We start from the raw sequence: 21211 nt of genomic DNA on the forward strand, positions 1-21211 counted from the left end.
AACCTAATAGTAAGAGGCTTACACAAGCCTGCAACCAGCTACTCGCCGTGCATTTAAAAGGGGAATGCGAAACTCTGCTAAGTTAAGGAACTTGCTAGCGCAAGTTAGGAAGAATGTTAATAAACAATACATTGATACTCTGGTCACAAAATTAATTTGTCCTGGAGATCTGTTCTGAACCTGAAACCATTCTTAACCTGAGGTACCACTTTAGCTAATGGGGCCTTCTGCTGCCGCCGGCGCGCGATTTCTGTTCTCATCCTGAGGTAAAGTTCTTAACCCGAGGTACTAGTTCAGGGTTAGCAGAGTCTGTAACCCGAAGTGTTTGTAACCCGAAGTGTTTTTAACCCGAGGTACCACTGTATATGCCCTCCTGCCTCCCTGAACGCAGTCCCCACGTGTTTTGCCTCCCTGCAGGCGAATGGTACCCAGGCCAAGGAGGAAGTGGCACGGCTGATGCGCGGCCTGAGCGCCCTCTTGGAGGAGAAGCAGTCGTCGCTGCTCAACGCCATTGAGGAGTGTCGGCAGGACCGCGTCTCCAACCTGCGGGCACAGCTGCACGAGCACCGTGCCATGATGGAGAACTCCGGCATGGTGGGCTACACCCAGGAGGTGCTCAAGGAGACGGACCAACCCTGCTTTGTCCAGGCTGCCAAGCAGCTGCATAACAGGTGTGTGTGTGGATGCAACAAAGTTAAAATGGCACCCGGGGAAGTTCGTACCGTTAATGGGAGAGAGCTAAATCCCCGGGAGCTTGCTTCCCTCAACTTTTACTTGGCTGGTAACACAAATGTGCGTTTCCTAATGTCTTACTGGTCAGTTATTGTCGGCAGCTAGGTGAGAAACCTAGCACTGGAAGTTTCTGGAAGGAGCACCTGCCACCATGTGGCATTGGAAAGTTTGGCAGTTAGCTCTGGCAGAAAAATCGAGCAACAAGTGTCAGCTTTCGAGGGGTTTCTTACGGCGGGTCGGTATTCCTTCATTATGCCAGGGCTTTTTTCTGAGGGGACGCAGGGGTACATGTACCCCTAAACATTTTGTGAATCGAACGAGAAAAGAAACTAAAAAAAAATAAATTTTTAGTTTCTTCTCTAGCACGGTGAATCGTCAGTTCCGTTGCTACCCCTGATGGCTGCCACATTTCCTGTCACAACATTTTCTGAGTCTCAGACAGAAGCAAGCGTTTAATGTGTGAAGCAGTGTGGAATGTGGATGTGTGGTGTTTTGCTGATGAAAGTTTGGCCTCATTGAGGGGCAGTATTTCAATATGAGTAGGAAAATCAGACTGGAATGCAGTTTTTAATGCCTTTAATGGGGGAACAGGCATGTGCGGAACGAGAGTGTTGTTGTGTGTTGAGAGATAGTAACGTGGCCCAATGCCTTTTGTTGTTTTGTCATGTGGCGCGCCCAGTGGTGTGAATAAAAATTCAGGCCAACATGCCAGTACATCAGTCAAAAAGCTGTAGTTCTGTTACGCAACAGGTACTGGGGCACAAAATGAACATTAAAAAAACATTGTACAGTGGTACCTTGGGTTAAGAACTTAATTCGTTCTGGAGGTCTGTTCTGAACCTGTTACAGATAGGTAGCCGTGTTGGTCTGCCATGGTCAAAACAAAATAAAAAAATTCCTTCCAGTAGCACCTTAAAGACCAACTGAGTTAGTTCTAGGTATGAGCTTTCGTGTGCATGCACACTTCTTCAGATACACAGATATCTGAAGATATCTGAAGAATATCTGAAGAAGTGTGCATGCACACGAAAGCTCATACCTAGAACTAACTCAGTTGGTCTTTAAGGTGCTACTGGAAGGAATTTTTTTATTTTGTTTTGTTCTGAACCTGAAACTGTTCTTAACCTGAGGTACCACTTTAGCTAATGGGGCCTCCTGCTGCCGCTGTGCTCCTGCTGCCGCTGTGCTTAACCTGAGGTACCAGGTTTAGCTAATGGGGCCTCCTGCTGCCGCTGTGCCACCGGAGCACGATTTCTGTTCTCATCCTGAAGCAAAGTTCTTAACCCGAGGTAATATTTCTGGGTTATTTCTGGGTTATTTCTGGGTTATTTCTGGGTTATTTCTGGGTTAGCGGAGTCTGTAACCTGAAGCACATGTCTGTAACCTGAAGCACATGTAACCCGAGGTACCACTGTGGTTAGGAAAACTAAGGCAATATTCCCCACATCTGAATGACCCCTGAGCACAACTAATGAGAATAGTACAGATATATTGAAGAGAAGTGTGTATCTCTACTGCGGTTCAGCCTCACCTGACCTTTGCCCTCTGGGTGCTGTTGGGCTCCGTCTCCCATCACCCCCAGCGCGGACAGCCAATGGGTCAGGGTGATGGGAATCGTAGTGCACAGCACCCAGAGGCTGGGCAGGACAGTAGACCTCGGATCTTTTTTTTTTTTAATGAATATTTATTAGCATTTTCAAAAAAAACACACAAAAACAACAATTAAACAAAAAATAACAAAAATACAAAAATACAAAATTTAAAAGAAAAAAAAAAACAGTTAAAAACACATAAAATTCCAATTACTTATTTTCAATTAACTTATTTCTCAGACCTCCTCACACCTCCGCTCCTTGTATTCCAATTTAAATTATTAATTCAGCAAATCCTTATTAAGTAGGCCTCGGATCTGCCTTGGGGAACTGTTTCTCTTTGCCTGACCCCCTCTTTCCTTCCACCAAACCCCACCCCACCCCACCCGCCGGCAGGATCGTCCGGGCGACCGACTCCCTCCAGGTCTTCCGCCCGGCAGCCAGTTCGTCCTTCAGCCACTTCCAGGTGGATGTGAGCCGAGAGCTGAAGCTGCTCACGGACCTCACCTTCATCAAAGGTACGTACGGGATGTGCGGCGGCCGAGGGGGCTTTGGCGTGGTAGGACGTGGGCCTCGAAGGGATGGGGCAGCAGGGTCCTGGCACCCTTCCCTCGCCCCCGCGTTCCGTTCCGGTGCCGTTTCCGCCGGAGGAAATCCTCACCCGGTCCGGTTTGCCGAAGGAACCGCCGACCTTGCGTGAAAAGCAGCGGGCGCAGATTTGTTTTTGATCGTAGCAGGACAAGCGAATTCCTCCTTGCCTGGGGCCTGGGAGGGGTGACCCCCTCCCAGGAGCCCTCGGGCCGCCCCCTAACAGTGGGGCTTGGCCTGCGCTGTGATCCTCCGAGGGACGGTAGCTTGTGTGGCGCCGATCTGACAGATCACGGCCCTTGGGCGCGGAGGGTAAGTATGGGGGCTGTTTCCCCCCCTCTTCCATTCCGCTTCACCCCATTCCCACTTCACGCATCCCCCTCCAGACCCAAGGTGGGCTGGGTGGGTGTTCGATTCCCCCGCCTCCCCATCTCTCACATCACCTCTGGACCGCACCCTGGGATTCTTGGCCCCGGTCAGCTACATCTCACCCCCCTGACCTGCGACCCCTGCATCCCATGATCCATAGCCCACCCGATATTCCAGGCGCAGCGCCCGCCCCCCAGCGGCCCACCTCCGCCCCGTGCCTGGCTGTTGACCCATCTCAGACCTGCTTTACCTCTCTTTGTTTATAGGCTTTGGCTGCTGCTGAGTCATCATCGAAGTAAAAAAATGAGGCAAGTCATCTCCCACCCAGCTGACGCCCCTCCACCTCAGCCCTCCCTGAGCCGCCTGACACATTCTCTCACTTCTCTCTTTCTCCTCCCTCTGCCCCCATCACCAGCCCTCGCGCCTCCATCCTGCATCCTTCGCCTGCATCCTCCCGTCCCCCTGTGTGGCTTAGATTTGGTTCAGGTCCTCAAGATGCTCTGGCTGGGCCAAGCACCTCTGAGCGCGTGCAGAGTAAAAAAAACAAAACTGCTTGGTCGCAGGGTTCCTTCCCACTCACCGCTGATTCTCGATTTAGGTTTTGCTGTCAATGGTGTCCAAATACAGTGGTACCTCGGGTTAAGTACTTAATTCGTTCCAGAGGTCCGTTCTTAACCTGAAACTGTTCTTAATTTGAAGCACCACTTTAGGTAATGGGGCCTCCTGCTACCGCTGTGCCGCTGGAACACGATTTCTGTTCTCATCCTGAAGCAAAGTTCTTAACCTGAAGCACTATTTCTGGGTTAGCAGAGTCTGTAACCTGAAGTGTATGTAACCTGAAGAGTATGTAACCTGAGGTACCACTGTAAGCGTTCACGGTTGGGACAACGAAATAGTTTCCGTTTTTTCCGCAAGGCATGACACAGAGGGGTGCTGGTTTGGCGTAGAGAGTTCTAGGGGTCCTATGTGCTTCACTGCCCCTTCCTTGCCCCCCAACTAAATTTAGTTCTTCCCTGCTCTTTCAAAACTCAAAAGCTTTTCTCCCAAAACAGTGGTACCTCGGGTTAAGTACTTAATTCGTTCCGGAGGTCCGTTCTTAACCTGAAAGTGTTCTTAACCTGAGGTAACACTTTAGCTAATGGGGCCTCCTGCTGCCGCTGTGCCACCGGAGCACGATTTCTGTTCTCATCCTGAAGCAAAGTTCTTAACCCGAGGTAATATTTCTGGGTTAGCAGAGTCTGTAACCTGAAGCGTCTGTAACCTGAAGCGTCTGTAACCCGAGGTACCACTGTATCTTGGCTTCTGCCAAAACTCTCCATTGTATAATTCAGGGGTTTCGGCCACAATTCAGCCCCTTCAAATGTTGCTGGATTCTAAGTCCCATCAGCCCCGGAGGCCATGGGGCTGCAGGGAAGCAAATTTCTAGAGGGTTGGCGACCCCTGGTTTTCGTTTAAACATTTCTGTCCTGTCTGAACTGGGGGCCACCCTTATTCCTGGGAAGCAAGCCAGGCAGTCGCCTGAGGTGACAAAATACCAGGATCGAGTTGGTGAGCTGCCTCAGCTGTGTAAATATCATTGAATAATAGAATGGTAGAGTTGGAAGGGACCCCATGTTTCATCTAGTCCAACCCCTGCAATGCAGGAATCTCAGCTAAAGCATCCATGACAGAGGGCCGTCCAACCTCTACTTAAAAACCTCCAAGGAAGGAGAGCCCACCGCCTCCTGAGGGAGACGGTTCCATATCGGAGAGAGACTTCCTGTAGTTTGCGGAGATCTGTTGTGTTCTGGAGGACATCAACAGCAAAATCATCGTAGAAAGGCATTAGGCCTCTGAACACCAGATGGGGAGAATTGAGGTTGCGTAGGGCTGTGTACCAGCGTTAGACAAATCCCAGATCCTGAACCGAATGGGGCTGATCCAGGGTTTGCCTGGACAGGGCTGAGGTAATCCTGAATCACCCCGGGATGGAGCCACCCAGAGGAAAGTGGTGCTCCCAGAAGAAGACACTTTTTGATTTTTTAACGATTAGCGGTCTGGGTTGAAGGGGCCAGGACTCTCAAGCAACTTTACTCCCTGGTGCCCAAACAAAAACATGGATAATACCCTTTTAATTATCTGGCTTTCTTCCTTCACCCTTTTCATTTTAGAGGTCCCGGGTTACATCTAACTGAATTTTTACACGCATTGAAACAAATGTCATATCCATCCATTTTTCAATGGGGCCTAACACCGGTGACTGGATACGACCGCCTGAATCTTGTTTTTGAAGATCACCTCCCTCCTCTGCAAAATATTACCAGTCTTCTTCCAATTTAACCAACAAACTGACCAAAAAAATCTGAGGTTAATTAACTCGCGTTGCCTTTCTAGGCCCCACTGAATGCAGTGGAACCAATTCCTGTGGTGGACTGCAGTTTAAGTTGCGTATTTTGTTTCCAAAAGGGTTCATTTCTCTTTCCCCATCATCACCAAGAAATAACAATAACAATAACAATAACAATAATTTTAATTCATATGCCGCCCATCTGACAGGGTTGCCCCGGCCACGTTGGGCGGCTTCAGGCGAATTAAAATACAGTAAGACTTCAAACATTTAAAACTTCCCAATACACGGCTGCCTTCAGATGTCTTCTAAAAGTCAGACAGTTGTTTATCTCCTTGACATCTGATGGGAGGGCGTTCCACAGGGCGGGCACCACTACTGAGAAGGCCCTGTGCCTGGTTTCCTGTAACCTCACTTATTGCAGTGAGAGAGCCGCCAGAAGGCCCTCGGCGCTGGACCTCACTGCCCAGGCCAAATGAAACTTATTATTCATTTCATTTTTTACTGAAAGCAACTCAAAGGGACTTGCGGCAATCATTCAGCGCTGTTTTCTCCCCTTTTATTCATTTTTGGGTCCTACAGCAGGAGTGGGCGAAACTCATATCTGGCTCCCCAGCCCTTTCCATCCACGTCTGGGCCCTCTCAAGGCCACCACCATATCGCCTCAGCTCTCTCCTTCTCTTCTGTGTCTATCCAGCCATGGTCTGTCTCCTCCTGCCTCGACGCCACCGCTCTTCCTCTCCTCTTCCTCCTCCTCTCTTTCTTCCCCCTTTCCCTTCCCACCCTGCTCCCCGACTCTCGCACTCAGCCTCTTTCTGCTCCCCGGAGTCTCTCAGCAGCTTGCCCCTTCTTCCCGACAGCTCTCCTCCTCACCCCGTTTTTTCGCCTTCTGGAACCCCCTTAGCCTGTAGCCGGTTGTCTGTTGGTCCGTGCAGAGCGCCCGTCGCCTGTTGTCCGCGGCGCCACCTGACATCGCCTGTCTTTGCCCCCTCTCCCTCCTTCTTTCTCTCTCTCCCCCACCGCAGCGCCGGAGGCCCCCGTGATCGACACGCAGCGCACCTACGCCTATGACCAGATCTTCCTTTGCTGGCGCCTGCCGCAGCACTCGCCGTCGGCCTGGCACTACACGGTGGAGTTCCGGCGCGCCGAGCCCAAAGGGAAGGCCCTCAAGCTGTGGCAGCGCCGCGAGGAGGTGCGTGGCACTAGCGCCATGGTGGAGTACCTGGACACCGACTGCGTATACGTCCTACGGGTCAAGGGGTACAACAAGGCCGGGTTCGGAGACTACAGCGAGGACATCTACTTGCACACGCCGCCAGCGCCCGGTAAGACCCTCCTAAAAATACCATATTTTTAGCTCTATAAGACGCACCAGACCACAAGACGCACCTAGTTTTTGGAGGAAGAATACAAGAAAAAAAATATTCTGAATCTCAGAAGCCAGAACAGCAAGAGGGATCGCTGCGCAGTGAAAGCAGCAATCCCTCTTGTTGTTCTGGCTTCTGGGATAGCTGCGCAGCCTGCATTCGCTCCATAAGACGCAGACACATTTCCCCTTACTTTTTAGGAGGGAAAAAGTGAGTCTTATAGAGCTAAAAATATGGTAGGCAGTCTGTTTTTCTGACAACCAGGGCAGCTCTGGGTATGTTTACCTGGAAATACTGAGCCAGCTTCAAGGTTCTTTGGGTCCAGAGTACCTCGGGGATCAGCTCGATCACTGAGATTATCTGCAGGCGTGTTGTCGGCTCTTTCCCGAGTTGGCAACGATGAGAAACCGAGCCTTTAGAGCTGTTGGCCCGGTCCTGTGGAACTATCTGCCCCTAGAGATTCAGCAGACGCCTTCTGTGCCAACTCTGAAAAGCCTGCCGAAAACTTTCCTATCCCACCAGGCAGGCGACGAAGAATGCGCCCTTCCCCAATGGTTAATTCATGCCTGTTTCAAACTTTTGAAAAATGTTTTAAACTTTTTTTAATGGTTTTATAGTGGTACCTTGGTTCTGAAACTTAATCCGTTCTGGAAGTCCGTTCCAAAACCAAAGTGTTCCAAAATCAAGGTGCGCTTTCCCTTAGAAAGTAATGCAAAACGGATTAATCCGTTCCAGACTTTTAAAAACTACCCCTAAAACAGCAATTCAACATGAATTTTACTATCTAACGAGACCATTGATCCATAAAATGAAAGCAATAACCAATGCTCTGTACTGTAAAATCAATGAAACACATATTGTAGATGATAAAAATGAAAATGTATCTTTTTTTTTTACATGCACTGTCTAAAGAGGCTTTACAGCTTTTATCCATTTCCGCAGTCACACAATCAATCAATCAATCAATCAATCAATCAATCAATCAACCAACCAACCAGTAGCTGAACTGGGTTCCACATAGTCACTAAAACAAAACAAAAAAGTGCCACAAAAATGCAAAATAAATAGCATAAACAGACAGTCCTCAGCGTGTGGCACTCAGAAAGAAAGTGTGGCACTCAAATCAGAAGTGTAACACTCAAATCGGAGCATGTTCACCTTCCAAAAAAAGTTTGCAAACCGAAACACTTACTTCTGGGTTTACAGCGTTCGGGTTCCAAGTTGTTCAACAACTAAGCTGCTCAAGAAACAAGGTACCACTGTCCTGTACGGTTCTTGTTTTATTGTTATTGTTTATTGAATTTGCATACATCCCTTCATCAGGGTGGTTCACAGTTTTACTGCTGTAAACCGCTTAACTATTTTTAAATGATGTAGCGGTATACAAATATTTGAATGAATGAATGAGCCCCATCTGCACTGTAGGTTTAAAGCAACATCAGACCACTTTAGAAAGCCAAAAAGTATCCCGGGAACTCTAATATTTTAAGGGTGCTAGGAGTTGTTGGGAAAACCCTTATTCCCTTCCCAGGACTACAAATTCTCAGAGTGGTTTAACAATCAGTGCCTCTTCCTAGGGAACTCTGGGAATTGTAGCTCTGCGGTGGGGAATAGGGACCCCCTAATGACTTTTTGCACCCTTGACAAACTACAGTTCCCAGAGTTATTTGGGGGAGAATCATGGCTGCTTAAAGTGTCGATGTGTCTAAAGTTTCTACACCCCAGCAGCTTTTTTGGGGGGACGGGTTCTTCCTAGTTAAGATTCTTTCTCCTTTTCCTTGTGCCTGCCTCCCACCTTCGCCTTCTCCCAAGTGCTGAACTTTTTCCTGGACAACCGGTGGGGGTTCAACCGGGAGCGCCTGGCGATCAGCAAGGACCAGCGGGCCGTCCGGAGTGTGCCAGGGCTGCCCATGCTGTTTGCCGCAGAGCGGCTGATGACCAGCTGCCACCTGTCGATCGACCTGGTGATTGGGGACGTGGCCGTCACCCAGGGGCGCAGCTATTGGGCCTGCTGCGTGGACCCCAGTTCCTACCTGGTCAAGGTGGGCGTCGGGCTGGAGAGCAAGTTGCAAGAGTGGTTCCAGGTACCCCAGGATGTTGTGAGCCCCAGGTGAGCAGCGGCTGTTCTGGAGGGGGAAGAGGGGCAGGTTTTCTCAAGGAAATTGTGTTTTTAATTTCATAAAGTTTATATATACAGTGGTACCTCGGGCTAAGTACTTAATTCGTTCTGGAGGTCCGTTCTTAACCTGAAACTGTTCTTAACCTGAAGCACCACTTTAGCTAATGGGGCCTCCTGCTGCTGCCATGCCGCCGGAGCCTGATTTCTGTTCTCATCCTGAAGCAAAGTTCTTAACCCGAGGTACTATTTCTGGGTTAACGGAGTCTGTAACCTGAAGCGTACCACTGTATACAGAAAACCTCCACCAAACTGTATTGCAGAAGGGATATTGATTAGGATATTGACTGTAATATTGATCAGCTTATTGATCAGGGTATAAATAGAAATACTGCTCTATTGCAATAGCTCAGCTGGTTAGAGCGTGATGCTGATAACGCCAAGGTTGCAGGTTCGATCCCCATATGGGAGAGCTGCGTAGTCCTGCATTGCAGAGGGTTGGACTAGATGATCCTTAAGGCCCCTTCCAGTTGGAATAATAATAATACTAATAATAATACTAATACTAATACTAATAATAATAATAATAATAATAATAATAATAATAATAATACTGTACCCCACCCATCTGACTGGGTTGCCCCAGCCACTCTAGGTGGCTTCCAGCATAATAAAAACACTGCAAAACGTCAAACATTAAAAGCTTCCTGATACAGGGCTGCCTTCAGATGTCTTCTAAAAGTTGTATAGTTCTTTATCTCCTCGACATCTGATGGGAGGGTGTTCCACAGGGTGGGTGCCACTGCCGAGAAGGCCCTCTGTCTGGTTCCCTGTAACTTCACTTCTCAGAGGGAGGGAGCTGCCAGAAGGCCCTCAGTCCTGGACCTCACTGTCTGAACAGATCGATGAGGGTGGAGACGCTCCTTCAAGGAGATAAATAACTGTACAACTTTTAGAATCGTCTGAAGGCAACCCTATTTTTGGTAAGTTTTTAAATGTTTGCTTTGTCCCTTTATGTCTTGTTGGGAGCTGTCTGATCTGACTGGCAACCAAGCCAGATGGGCAGCGTATAAGAAATAAATGATGACGATGATTAACCGTCAGTCGCTTCTTGCGAAGGCTTATCTTTCGGCCCAGGCTGGCTGGGGGCTGATGGGAGCTGTAGTTCTTGGACTCCAGCTCCCATGGTAAGGAAGACCCTGAGGTTCCCAGGGGGCTGGGGCCTTGACCGCGGTGAAAGCCAGCTTCCTAGGCTCATGCGCCACCAGACTTGTTGCTCCGAGGCCTAACTCCTCTGCCTCCTTGCCTCCTCGTTTCCTGCGGCTCAGATACGACCCTGACAGCGGCCATGACAGCGGCGCCGAGGACACCACCCTGGACACGGCGCCGCCTTTCGCCTTCCTGACCATCGGCATGGGCAAGATCCTCCTCTCGCACGGCGTGGCGCTGACCTCGCGGGACCCCGGCAACTGCACTGTGCCGCTGCCTCCCCGCGTGGGCATCTGCCTGGACTATGAGCGGGGCAAGGTGGCATTCTTCGACGCCGTCTCCTTCCGCAGCCTCTGGGAGTGCGGTATCGACTGCTCGGGACCCGTCTGCCCCGCCTTCTGCTTCATCGGCGGCGGCGCCCTGCACCTCCAGGAGCTGGTGGCCAACCGACAGGAGCGGAAGGTCACCATCGGCGGCTTCTCCAAGATGGACTGAGCGTCTCTTGGCATCTCTTGGCGCGAGGGAGGTGGAAACCGAGCAGGAGGCGGCCTCCGGTGCACGAGAACAGTCATCCCTCCCGCTAAACAGGCCTCTGAGCGCCTGTTGAAAGCGGCGGAGGATGCCCGGGGCCTACAACAAAATGGCCGCCCTTCCGCTCGCGGGCCATACTGATGGCGGGCTGATGGACCTTCCAGCGGATAGAAGAGACTCTGCCTTTCGAAAGACCGCAATCCTGTCATAGACCTCCCCTCGTAGAACGTTTGCTGTGGAGATAATTTTGTGGGGGACAGGGACGGGACAGAGCGGGGTGCTGCCCCCATAAGCTGCACTGTGTGTGCTTGTGGGGGGCAGGAATGTCTTTCTGTTTCATCAGGTCCTTTGTTTTTCCTACCCCCGCTACGCCCCAACATCTTTTCTGGTCCCTCTGTGTCCTTGTGCCTTGGGGTGGGGGGCGCTTTCCCAGTTGGGATGCTTGCCCCAAAGACTCTGAAGGAACCTAGCTCCCTGTGGGGCAGGAATTTTCATCTGTGGAGGAGGTAAGGATGTTTCGTTTGATGCATGGACGAATTAGGGATGTTTTTAATCACATACAATCTCCCTTTTTTAAACTCTGTAATCCATCTGTGCTCTTCCCCCTACATTTTTCCATCGACACCCCACCACCAGCGACGGGGTGATTGGCACCTGTCGCGTCTCTCCTGGTCTGACTCCAATTTTGAACTGAATGTTTTTTAAAGCTCCCCCCTTCCAAAGAGCCCCTTCCCCAACTTTGCAAGTCTTGCAAGGCCTCACAGGTGCCTCACCCTCCTCATTTTTGGATCAAGTCCCATCTCTTATCTTGTCTACATGATGTCAAAGTCTGTTTTTTCCAATCTTGTCTTGGGTTTTGCAAACCGTGGATTTCTGGATTTTTGGCAAAGGGTGTGAAAGGGCAACGGGATGAATAAGTCACCCCTGTTGGGGGGGTGGGGGAATTGAGAGTCCCCCTCCAAGGGAGAAAGGGAGGTGGGTGGGACAGAGGGGGGTGGGCAGGGGTGAACTAAGGCAATCAAAACTGTTTTCGTGCAGGTTTAAGATTTTATAGTGTAGATCTGCCTGTTCACTTCAGGATTGTTGTGATATTAAAAAAAAAAAACATTAAACGGAACCGTGAATCACACCCGGCTCTCTTCTGACTGACTGCATTTGTTTTCTGGATGTTGCTTCTCCATGAAGGTTCCTAAAATGGATCCTTCACACACCTGAGATCTCCTCACTGTTCCCTAAGGAAGCCTCATTTTGCACCCAGAACATGACACTACGGTTTCCACTATTACTTTCTATGATTCTAAGTTGCAGTGCCTGGTTTTCTTTTGCTTGTCAGTGTGTAAGGAGAACGGACACCCCCACTCCCTGATAGCTACTACCCACCCCCCAAAAGAAAGGAAGGTGTGTCACTTTCAGCCACCATTAAGGGCCGCCTAGGTAGAGATGGGCAGATCCTTCTGGCATATGCAGACGTGATCTAGTGGGTCCTTCCCCTGCACATGTCAGAGAATAAAAGGGCATGTAAGTTGGGAGGGAGCAAGGCCCTCTGTGCCTCTCTATGCGGCCCTCAGAACTGTCCCCGGGCCGCTCGGTTCTTTCAACAGGTGTTTGGTTCTGGCAATAGCCAGCAGAGGGCAGTGCAGCACTAGGAACAGAAATATTTAAGTTTATGCTGTTCCAGCCAATAATTAATTGCTAGTTTTGTTGTGACTTGAGGGAGTTTCCACAGGGCAGCCTTTTGCAGGCTCGTACCTGCAGAGTGAGGGTTGCAGAGAGGTCATGGCATTTTTGCAGTGTTTTCTGTTTGCAAATGCAACAACGAAAGAAGGAAGTCTGGTAACATCTTAAGGGATAGGCTCCATTATTGTGGCATGCGCTTTCATTTGCTAGAGTCTGCCTCATCCATGATCTGAACAAAGGCTACTGTCTAGTAGTAGTAGTAGTAGTAATAATATAAACATTCATAATCATAATCATATTAATTTATTATTTATACCCCACCTATCTGGCTGGGTTTCCCCAGCCACTCTTGGTGGCTTCCAACAAAGTATTAAAATACAGTGGTCTGTTAAACATTAAAAGCTTCCCTAAACAGGGCTGCCTCCAGATGTCTTCTAAAAGTTTGGTAATTATTTTTCTCTTTGACACCTGGTGGGAGGGCGTTCCACAGGGCGGGGGCCACTACTGAGAAGGCCCTCTGCCTGGTTCTTGGCTTCTTGCAGTGAGATGATGATGATTGTCTCCTGCTGGTAGCCACTAGGCATCAAGGGTCACTGAGCAAGATGAAAACATAATAATACATATCATTATAACAAGCGAAACAATAACAGTAAGTTAAACGTTGAGCTTTTTTTAGTTTTAACCAAAGTTGCTTAGCTTTTTTTTTGCTTTCTTTTACAAAATCTTGAAATAATAATAATGAAGTTTTAGAGCTATTCTTAAGGAAATTCACCCAAAAAGAATTTCCTAGACACCTCAGCGATGTCCACCGTTTCACACTAAGATATTCTGGATGTATGGCAGCCCTACTGGAATGCAGCTTCCTGTAGGAAAGGTAAGCTCCGCCTCTGTTTGCCTCTGGCCCCGCCCACATGTGTCTCCAGGAAGGTGGTCCGTGCTGCAACATGGCTCTTGTGCTGGAAAAGTTCCTCTGCCTTTGATGAATCAGCATGCTCCGATGTACAGTAAATGTAAAGGGCCCCCTGACTATTAGGTCCACTTGCAGACGACTCTGGGGTTGCAGCGCTCATCTCGCTTTATCGGCTGAGGGAGCCGGCGTACAGCTTCCGGGTCGTGGCCAGCATGACTAAGCCGCTTCTGGAGAACCAGAGCAGTGCACAGAAACGGTGTTTACCTTCCCGCCGGAGCGGTACCTATTTATCTACTTGCACTTTGACGTGCTTTTGAACTGCTAGGTTGGCAGGAGCAGGGACCGAGCAACGGGAGCTCACCCCGTCGTGGGGATTCAAACCGCCAACCTTCTGATCGGCAAGCCCAAGGCTCTGTGGTTTAACCCACAGCGCCACCCGCGTCCCTTATGCTCCGATGTAGTAGCATGGAAAGTCTGTAGTTCAGGGGTAGAGCACTTGCTTTGCATGCAGAAGGTCCCAGGTTCAAGATCAGAAATTCTTCCTGTATGCCAGAACAGCAGGAAGACGACTCCTCGTACAGAGATGGAAACAACAGGATATTCTGACAAGTGACGAATGGCAACAGAAAGTATTGGAGTATGCGGAAATAGCAAGACTAACTGGAAGAATCCGACAGCAGGACGATGAGAAATTCCAAAAAAGAATGGTCCAAATTTATGCTATACTTAGAGAAAACTGTACATAAATAAAGACACTCACAGGACTGAAATAAAACTCATAACGTTTCTTGTAAACATTTGGTTAGATCACAGGGTGTAATGCTGTAATATAATAAGGAATGTATGTCTAAAGTATAATACAAAAAATTATTAAGGAATTATAGACATTTATAGAATGTATATAGGGACGTGGGTGGCGCTGCGGGTTAAACCACAGAGCCTAGGACTTGCTGATCAGAAGGTCGGCGGTTCGAATCCCCGCGACGGGGTGAGCTCCCGTTGCTCGGTCCCTGCTCCTGCCAACCTAGCAGTTCGAAAGCACGTCAAAGTGCAAGTAGATAAATAGGTACCACTCCGGCGGGAAGGTAAACGGCGTTTCCGTGCGCTGCTCTGGTTCGCCAGAAGCGGCTTAGTCCTGCTGGTCACATGACCCGGAAGTTGTCTGCAGACAAACACCGGCTCCCTCGGCCATTAAAGCGAGATGAGCGCCGCAACCCCAGAGTCGGTCACGACTGGACCTAATGGTCAGGGGTCCCTTTACCTTTACCTTACAGAATGTATATATAGTAATCACGCTTAAGTAAGAGCAATGTAGAGAAGCCAGAAGAGGGGTGGAGGGAAGTTAATTCGGATAAGATATAGATTGAAAGGAGAATAATACTGTTAAGCTGTATTGTGTTTAAGATATTTGAAAGAAAAAAAATTATGGGGGACAAACAGAAGGCCCCAGGTTCAACCGCTCGCATCTCCCGGTAGGGCCGGGGATTGACCCCTTCATGAAACCCTGGAGAGCAGCAGCTGCCAGTTGGTGCGGACACTACTGAGCTAAGATAGACCCAGAGGTCTGGTTCTTTGTAAGGCAGCTCCCTAGCGCCCTATTTAAAACCAGCCGTTTGTCCAAGGGCATTGTTATGTACTGAAGTTCTCACCCTGGGCCAGCAGGGGGATACTGTAGATAGTTCAGGTCCACATATGCAAATAAGGGATTGAAAGTGACGTTCGGTGATTGGATAGTTACAAAAAGTGGTTACTGTTGCGTTCTAGTGGAGCTCTATATAAGCAGGCTGGCTGAACCCTTCAGTTCAGTTCTGTTCTGGCCTGTGAATAAACAAGAGCTGTTTGAAGAATCGCTGTGTCGTCTGATATGTTCACCCACAACTTAACACTGGCGACGAGGATGGGATCGATGGACATCAGAGCACAGCCAGATGCAGCCACCCTCTGAACTGAGCTGAATCACTGAGCTGAAACACTGAGCGAAATCACTGAACAGAACCAATTCAGAGCTGACTGTTCTGGCTAAAGCACTGTGTTCCATCCATCGCCCTTCACGCCAGCATCGGAATCATGGCTTCGCTTGTGCCTCTACTGCCGTTTGCGCCAGCCTCTGAATCATGGGACCGCTACCTCGCTCGGTTCGACTGCTACCTCCAAGCCAACGAGCTGACAGAAGTATCACAGGAACGGAAGCGGGCCCTATTCCTCAGCCTCTGTGGGCCTGAGGTGTTTGAGACGGCCCGAGCATTGGTGGCGCCTGTAGCAGGCAACACCATGGGACACGATCCAAGAGAAGCTCCGCAACCACTAAGTGCCAAAGCCATCCAAGATTGCTGCCCGCCATGCGTTCTACCACCGGAACCAGGCAGAGGGGGAGTCAATCAACAACTTCAGTACATAACAGGCATGAAGACTGGGCTCTTTATTTCTGGAGAGATGGCTGAAGCTTGGTGGCAGGACACTTGCTTGGCATGCAGAAGGTCCCATTTTGGATCCCTGATAGTCTTTCCAGGTAAAAAAAGGTAAAGGGACCCCCCCCCCGACCATTAGGTCCAGTCATGGCCGACTGGGGTTGCGGCGCTCATCTCACCTTATTGGCTGAGGGAGTCGGCATACAGCTTCTGGGTCATGTGGCCAGCATGACTAAGCCACTTCTGGCGAACCAGAGCAGCGCACGGAAACACCGTTTACCTTCCCGCTGGAGTGGTACCTATTTATCTACTTGCACTTTGACGTGCTTTCAAACTGCTAGGTTGGCAGGAGCAGGGACCGAGCAACGGGAGCCCACCCCGTCGCGGGGATTCAAACCGCTGACCTTCTGATCAGCAAGTCCTAGGCTCTGTGGTTTAACCCACAGCGCCACCTGCGTCCCAATCCAGGAAAGCCTCTGCCAGTCAGTGTAAGCAACAGTGAATTAGGAGGACCGAAAAAGCTTCCCCATCCTGGATTAAACAAACCAGGGAAGTCTGATTTTGCAAACATTAAAAAAAAGAACACAATTTCAAGAGGGTATCGCTGAAAAGAATGACGTGAGTGCACTTCATCTTCCTGGTGCTGAGTGCCTCAGCCCTTTGTATGTTTTTTTGAGTGTCGAGAGAGGCAGGCACTCGTGGCTGGTTTGATTCTTGAGTGGGTGCAGCAAGGCTTGTTGCTAAGGTTGTTTATACACACACACACACACACACACACACACACATTTATTGGTTTTTTTAACATCATTGCCAACAATAATTTAACGTAACTTCTTATTTTATACTGTACAATGTTTTAGACTTCCGTCAACACCTCTGATGATTTCCCCTTCTTTATCACTTATTCTGCATTTCTTAATTTCTCTATTACTCTTAATTATCCTTAACTAATAATTCTCCTCATAGTCTTTCTTGCCATATTTCAGATAGTCCTCCTTACAAAACTTCTTTCAGTCCTACTAGCGTAATCTGTTCCTTACAATTACTTTTCAAAGAGTTTGTATCTTTACTCCAGTCTTCCAAGAATCTCTGGTCCCGCAGGTTTCGAATCCTTCCTGTTAATTGGCTTGTTGCTAAGGTTGCAGGTGTTGGAAATATAACAGCAGGGATCCTGCGGTCAGCAACTAAAGGGTTAATTCTGTTGACAGACAGTTAGCCAAGAGGGGTGGTGAAGGAGGAGGAGGTGTTTCCTAACAACCAGCCAGAAAGCAGTGCTCAAGCTCTGATTGGCTAACCCTGCCCTGGACTAGGCCTGAACCCTAAGAAAGAATACCCCTCCTGCATATTTATATACTGTTTTGTTCACTTTACTTCAGTAAAGTGTGATCCGTTTTCTTTCTCTCTTGACTCCCATCTGCTTTATTCCAGTCACTCTGTTAACAGCAAGATCAAGGCCAAGGTGGTGAGGGAAGAACTGAGGCAGCTGCTTTGTACCACGTTTAACCAATTGCCCATCAAGCCCAGTATTGCTTACACTGACTGGCAGCACCTCTGCAGAGTGATGGGCAGAAAGAAGTCTGCCCTATCCTTTTAAAACTGGGGATGTCAGTGGTTGAGCCTGGAACTCCCTACATGCAAAACTGGTTCTCTGCCACTGAGCTGCAAGTGAGAACTAAAGTCAGATTCTAGTCCTCATGACTCTGGGTTAAAGGGCTGGCCGAAACAGGAAGCTGCCTTATACCTAGCCACAATATGTCAGGATTTGAACCTGGGACCGTCTGCATGCCAAGTAGATGTTCCGCTGCTCAGCTGCAGTCCTTCCCATGAAAGAATTCAAGAAGTCAGTTGCTTGCTTTTCCCCTTGACCCTAACCAACCACCGGTCGATTTAATGCATCAGCGCTCATGCCAAATAAGCAAATTGGCAACCCTATTGTTCATTATTATTTACTTTACACAAATACACTTTCCTACTGCCAAACTGCTGCCCCCGCCCCCATTGCTTACATAATAAAAAAAGGGAATGTTTGCTTTCATTGTTGCCTTGGGAAACTGCGGAACGAAAGCCAGCCAGCCCCGGATCTTGCTTCCTTCCACCCTGAGCATTTTTCGTTCCCGTTTCCTTGTCTATACAATACTGGCTACTGTGTTTTCTTATCCCCAAGGACTGCTTTAAGGAAGAAATAAAAATATCACCCAATTAGGAAGTTGTTCACCCAAGAACCTCCAGCAACAGAGACAGTCTACCTTGCAAGTAAAGTTGGAGGGGCCAGAATGAACAAACGACAGAGGGAGGGCTGTGGCCTTCATGCCTTGTTTGCGAGTAGCCTAGAAGCATCCAGCTGCCCTCTGTTGGAAACAGGGAGCATGGCTTGATGGAGCATAGCTCTGCCTTTCCTATGGTTGTTGCAACTCCCATCATCGCTGACCATTGGCCATGCTGGCTGGGACTGATGGGATCTGGAGTCCAACGGCATTGGAAGAAGGTTTAATATATACCGTATTTTTCACACCTAACCATAAGACGCACCTAGTTTTTAGAGGAGGAAAACAATAAAAAAAAATATTCTCAACAAAACAGTGGATTTATGATTTTTGTGGTTCATGCTGTGGCCACAGACATGTAATTTGATGGTGAGTTTGGGGTAGCCCAGTGCAAAAATCCTGAGGATCCATGTGGATCCGTGTTTTGTAACCATGTTTTTGCACCACTGCAGCCCCACAAAACAGTGGATGCGTGATTTTTTGGGTGCAGGCTGTAGCCATGGATATGCTGTGTGATCTGATGGTGAATTTGGGGTGATCCAATGTAAAAATCCTGAGGATCCATGGGCTTTTACCTTCCCGCTCTCAGGCAGCCTCCTTTATCGCTAGCCTCCCTTATCTCTCTCCCGATCCTACCGATCAGCTGCTTCCTTTCAACACTCCCTTCCCTCTTGTTTGCCTTAGTGTCATTTCCTTAGCTGGAGCAGTTTTTTGCTCCTCCTTTTCTTCTAATTTCTCTCCTCATTGCTTTAGTCTTCCTGTCTCCTCTCCTTGCAAGTTTGCTGTCTTTACCTCCTCCCCCCTCCCAGGCAGCCTCCTTTATTGCTAGCATCCCTTATCTCACTTCCGATTGCTTGCAATCAGCGGCTTTGTTTCAACACCCACTTCCCTCTCTCCCCCCCCCCCAAAAGCATGATCTGCTTTCTGGCCCTGAGCAATTCGGCTCCAGGGACCACACATTCGCTCCATAAGACGCACAGACATTTCCCCTTACTTTTTAGGAAGAAAAAAGTGTGTCTTATGGAGCGAAAAATACGGTAATATGCAGCTTGAAGAATGGGAAAGGTTGTGGAATCAAAGGATAAAATTTACAGCCTGCAATGCTTTGAAAGAGAATATGATGAAATTGATGTATAGATGGTATATTATACCAGTGAAATTAGCTAAAATGTATAAGACAAATAATAAATGCTGGAAATGTAAAGAAAAAGAAGGAACATTTTATCATATGTGGTGGGAATGTAAAAAAGTAAAGAACTTATGGGAAATGATATATAATGAGATGAAAAAGATGTTGAAATATACATTTTTTTAAAAAATCCGGAAGCATTTTTTCTTGGTATTATAGGTCAGGACATTAATAGGCAAGATGTTAATTTGTTTTTATATGCAACAACTGTGGCAAGAGTATTGTTAGCCCAGAAATGGAAACAAGAAGAAATTCTGATGAAAGAAGAATGGCAGACGAAATTAATGGACTATGCAGAATTGGACAAAACGACAGGAAGTATTCGAATCCTGCGGGACCAGAGATTTACAGAAGACTGGAAGAAGTATATGAACTATTTGAAAAGCAATTGTAACCAACAAATTGCGCTAGTAGGACTACAAGAACTTTTGTGAGGAATATATAAAGTGCTATAAAGTAGATAAAGAATAGAGATATTGGTTATGAGTTTTAAATGTAACAGGGAAAATAAGAAATGTATACTAAGAGACTAGATTAGAAAATTTTCAGATAGGACTGGCATTTTCAGACGGGACTTTTTTATTCAAAAAAATTGAGTAAGATGTAAAAATATGTTTAATTACTGTTGGAAATGGTATGTTAAAAAAAACCTAATAAAAATGTATCATATATAGGAAGAAGGTTTCCCTAGGCCTGTCATGAGTTGTGTCAGCTTGCTACCAGTCAGTGTTGACAATACTGAGTCTAATGGGCCAGTGATCTGTCAGCATCAGATGTTCCTGTGATATTTTATTAGGGAATGCGCTCTTGATAGCTGGGGGGCCTCTCTGTGTTTTCGAATGCAATACGCACCTGGGTTTGGAGAACGCGAGAGGCTGTGCTAGGGAAGGGGAGCTGGAAGAATCCAAAGCAGGCGGAACCAGTGGACCCTCTCCTCTCGGTGCTGCTGTACTGCAACTCCCATCATCACCCAGCCAGCATTGGCCGGTGGTCAGGGATCATGGGAGTTGTAGTCCACCAACATCTCCGAAGCTACTGCCCTGCCCTAGATACATGTCCCAACCAAGCAGGGATCGCACACCAAATGCAGAGGTGTAATATTCTCTTACCTAGAGCAGGGATGAAGAACCTGCAGCCATCCATGTGCTGTCAGACTACAACTCTCATCAGCCCCCAGCCAGCACTGGCCAGGCATCATGAACGATGGGAGTTGGAGTCCACCGACATTTGAAAGGCTACAGTTCTCCCCATCACTTTTTTTTTTGGGGGGGGGGAGTCTGGCTTCGGAGGATGGTCTGTTTGCTTCCTCTCTTCTTCTACTGAGATAGCTCAGGCAGTAGAGCTTGCGGTTCCAGCCCCATGTTGGGCAGAAAGATTCCTGCATTCCAGCGGGTTAGACTAGATGATCCTCCCCCCCCCCATTTTTATTGGCTTAAAAAAGAAAAACAAATTATACAGACAGCAAAACAAAGAAGTCTAAATTAACATTGTTGTTTAGTCGTTTAGTCGTGTCCGACTCTTCGTGACCCCATGGACCAGAGCACGCCAGGCCCTCCTGTCTTCCACTGCCTCCCGCAGTTTGGTCAGACTCATGTTTGTAGCTTCGAGAACACTGTCCAACCATCTTGTCCTCTGTCGTCCCCTTCTCCTTGTGCCCTCCATCTTTCCCAACAGCAGGGTCTTTTCCAGGGAGTCTTCTCTTCTCATGAGGTGGCCAAAGTATTGGAGCCTCAGCTTCACGATCTGTCCTTCCAGTGAGCACTCAGGGCTGATTTCCTTCAGAATGGAGAGGTTTGATCTTCTTGCAGTCCATGGGGCTCTCAAGAGTCTCCTCAGCACCATAATTCAAAAGCATCCATTCAAAAGGTTCTTTAATTCCTCCTCACTTTCTGCCATCAAGGTTGTGTCATCTGCATATCTGAGGTTGTTGATA

At 48.3% G+C, this 21211-nt stretch overlaps 1 protein-coding gene across 3 annotated transcripts in view; it reads left to right on the forward strand.

Annotated features, from left to right (window-relative positions):
- The window catches only part of TRIM46 (tripartite motif containing 46), a 22902-nt gene extending 11103 nt beyond the window's left edge, over positions 1 to 11799 (forward strand). The window contains exons 6-10 of one of the 3 annotated variants that reach the window (XM_081841519.1): positions 418 to 671; positions 2721 to 2842; positions 6633 to 6932; positions 8787 to 9084; positions 10419 to 11799. In XM_081841519.1, coding sequence (XP_081697645.1) covers positions 418 to 671; positions 2721 to 2842; positions 6633 to 6932; positions 8787 to 9084; positions 10419 to 10794 — 1350 coding nt within the window. In that variant the 3' untranslated portion in view covers positions 10795 to 11799. Of the gene's footprint in view, positions 1 to 353; positions 672 to 2720; positions 2843 to 6632; positions 6933 to 8786; positions 9085 to 10418 lie in introns of all 3 variants that reach the window. The other 2 variants (XM_081841517.1, XM_081841518.1) reach the window with 2 other exon arrangements.
- The last annotated feature ends 9412 nt before the right edge of the window (positions 11800 to 21211 follow it).

The sequence above is a fragment of the Podarcis erhardii genome (genome assembly GCF_964252035.2).
Source record: "Podarcis erhardii genome assembly, chromosome: 15".
Taxonomy (NCBI): domain Eukaryota; kingdom Metazoa; phylum Chordata; class Lepidosauria; order Squamata; family Lacertidae; genus Podarcis; species Podarcis erhardii.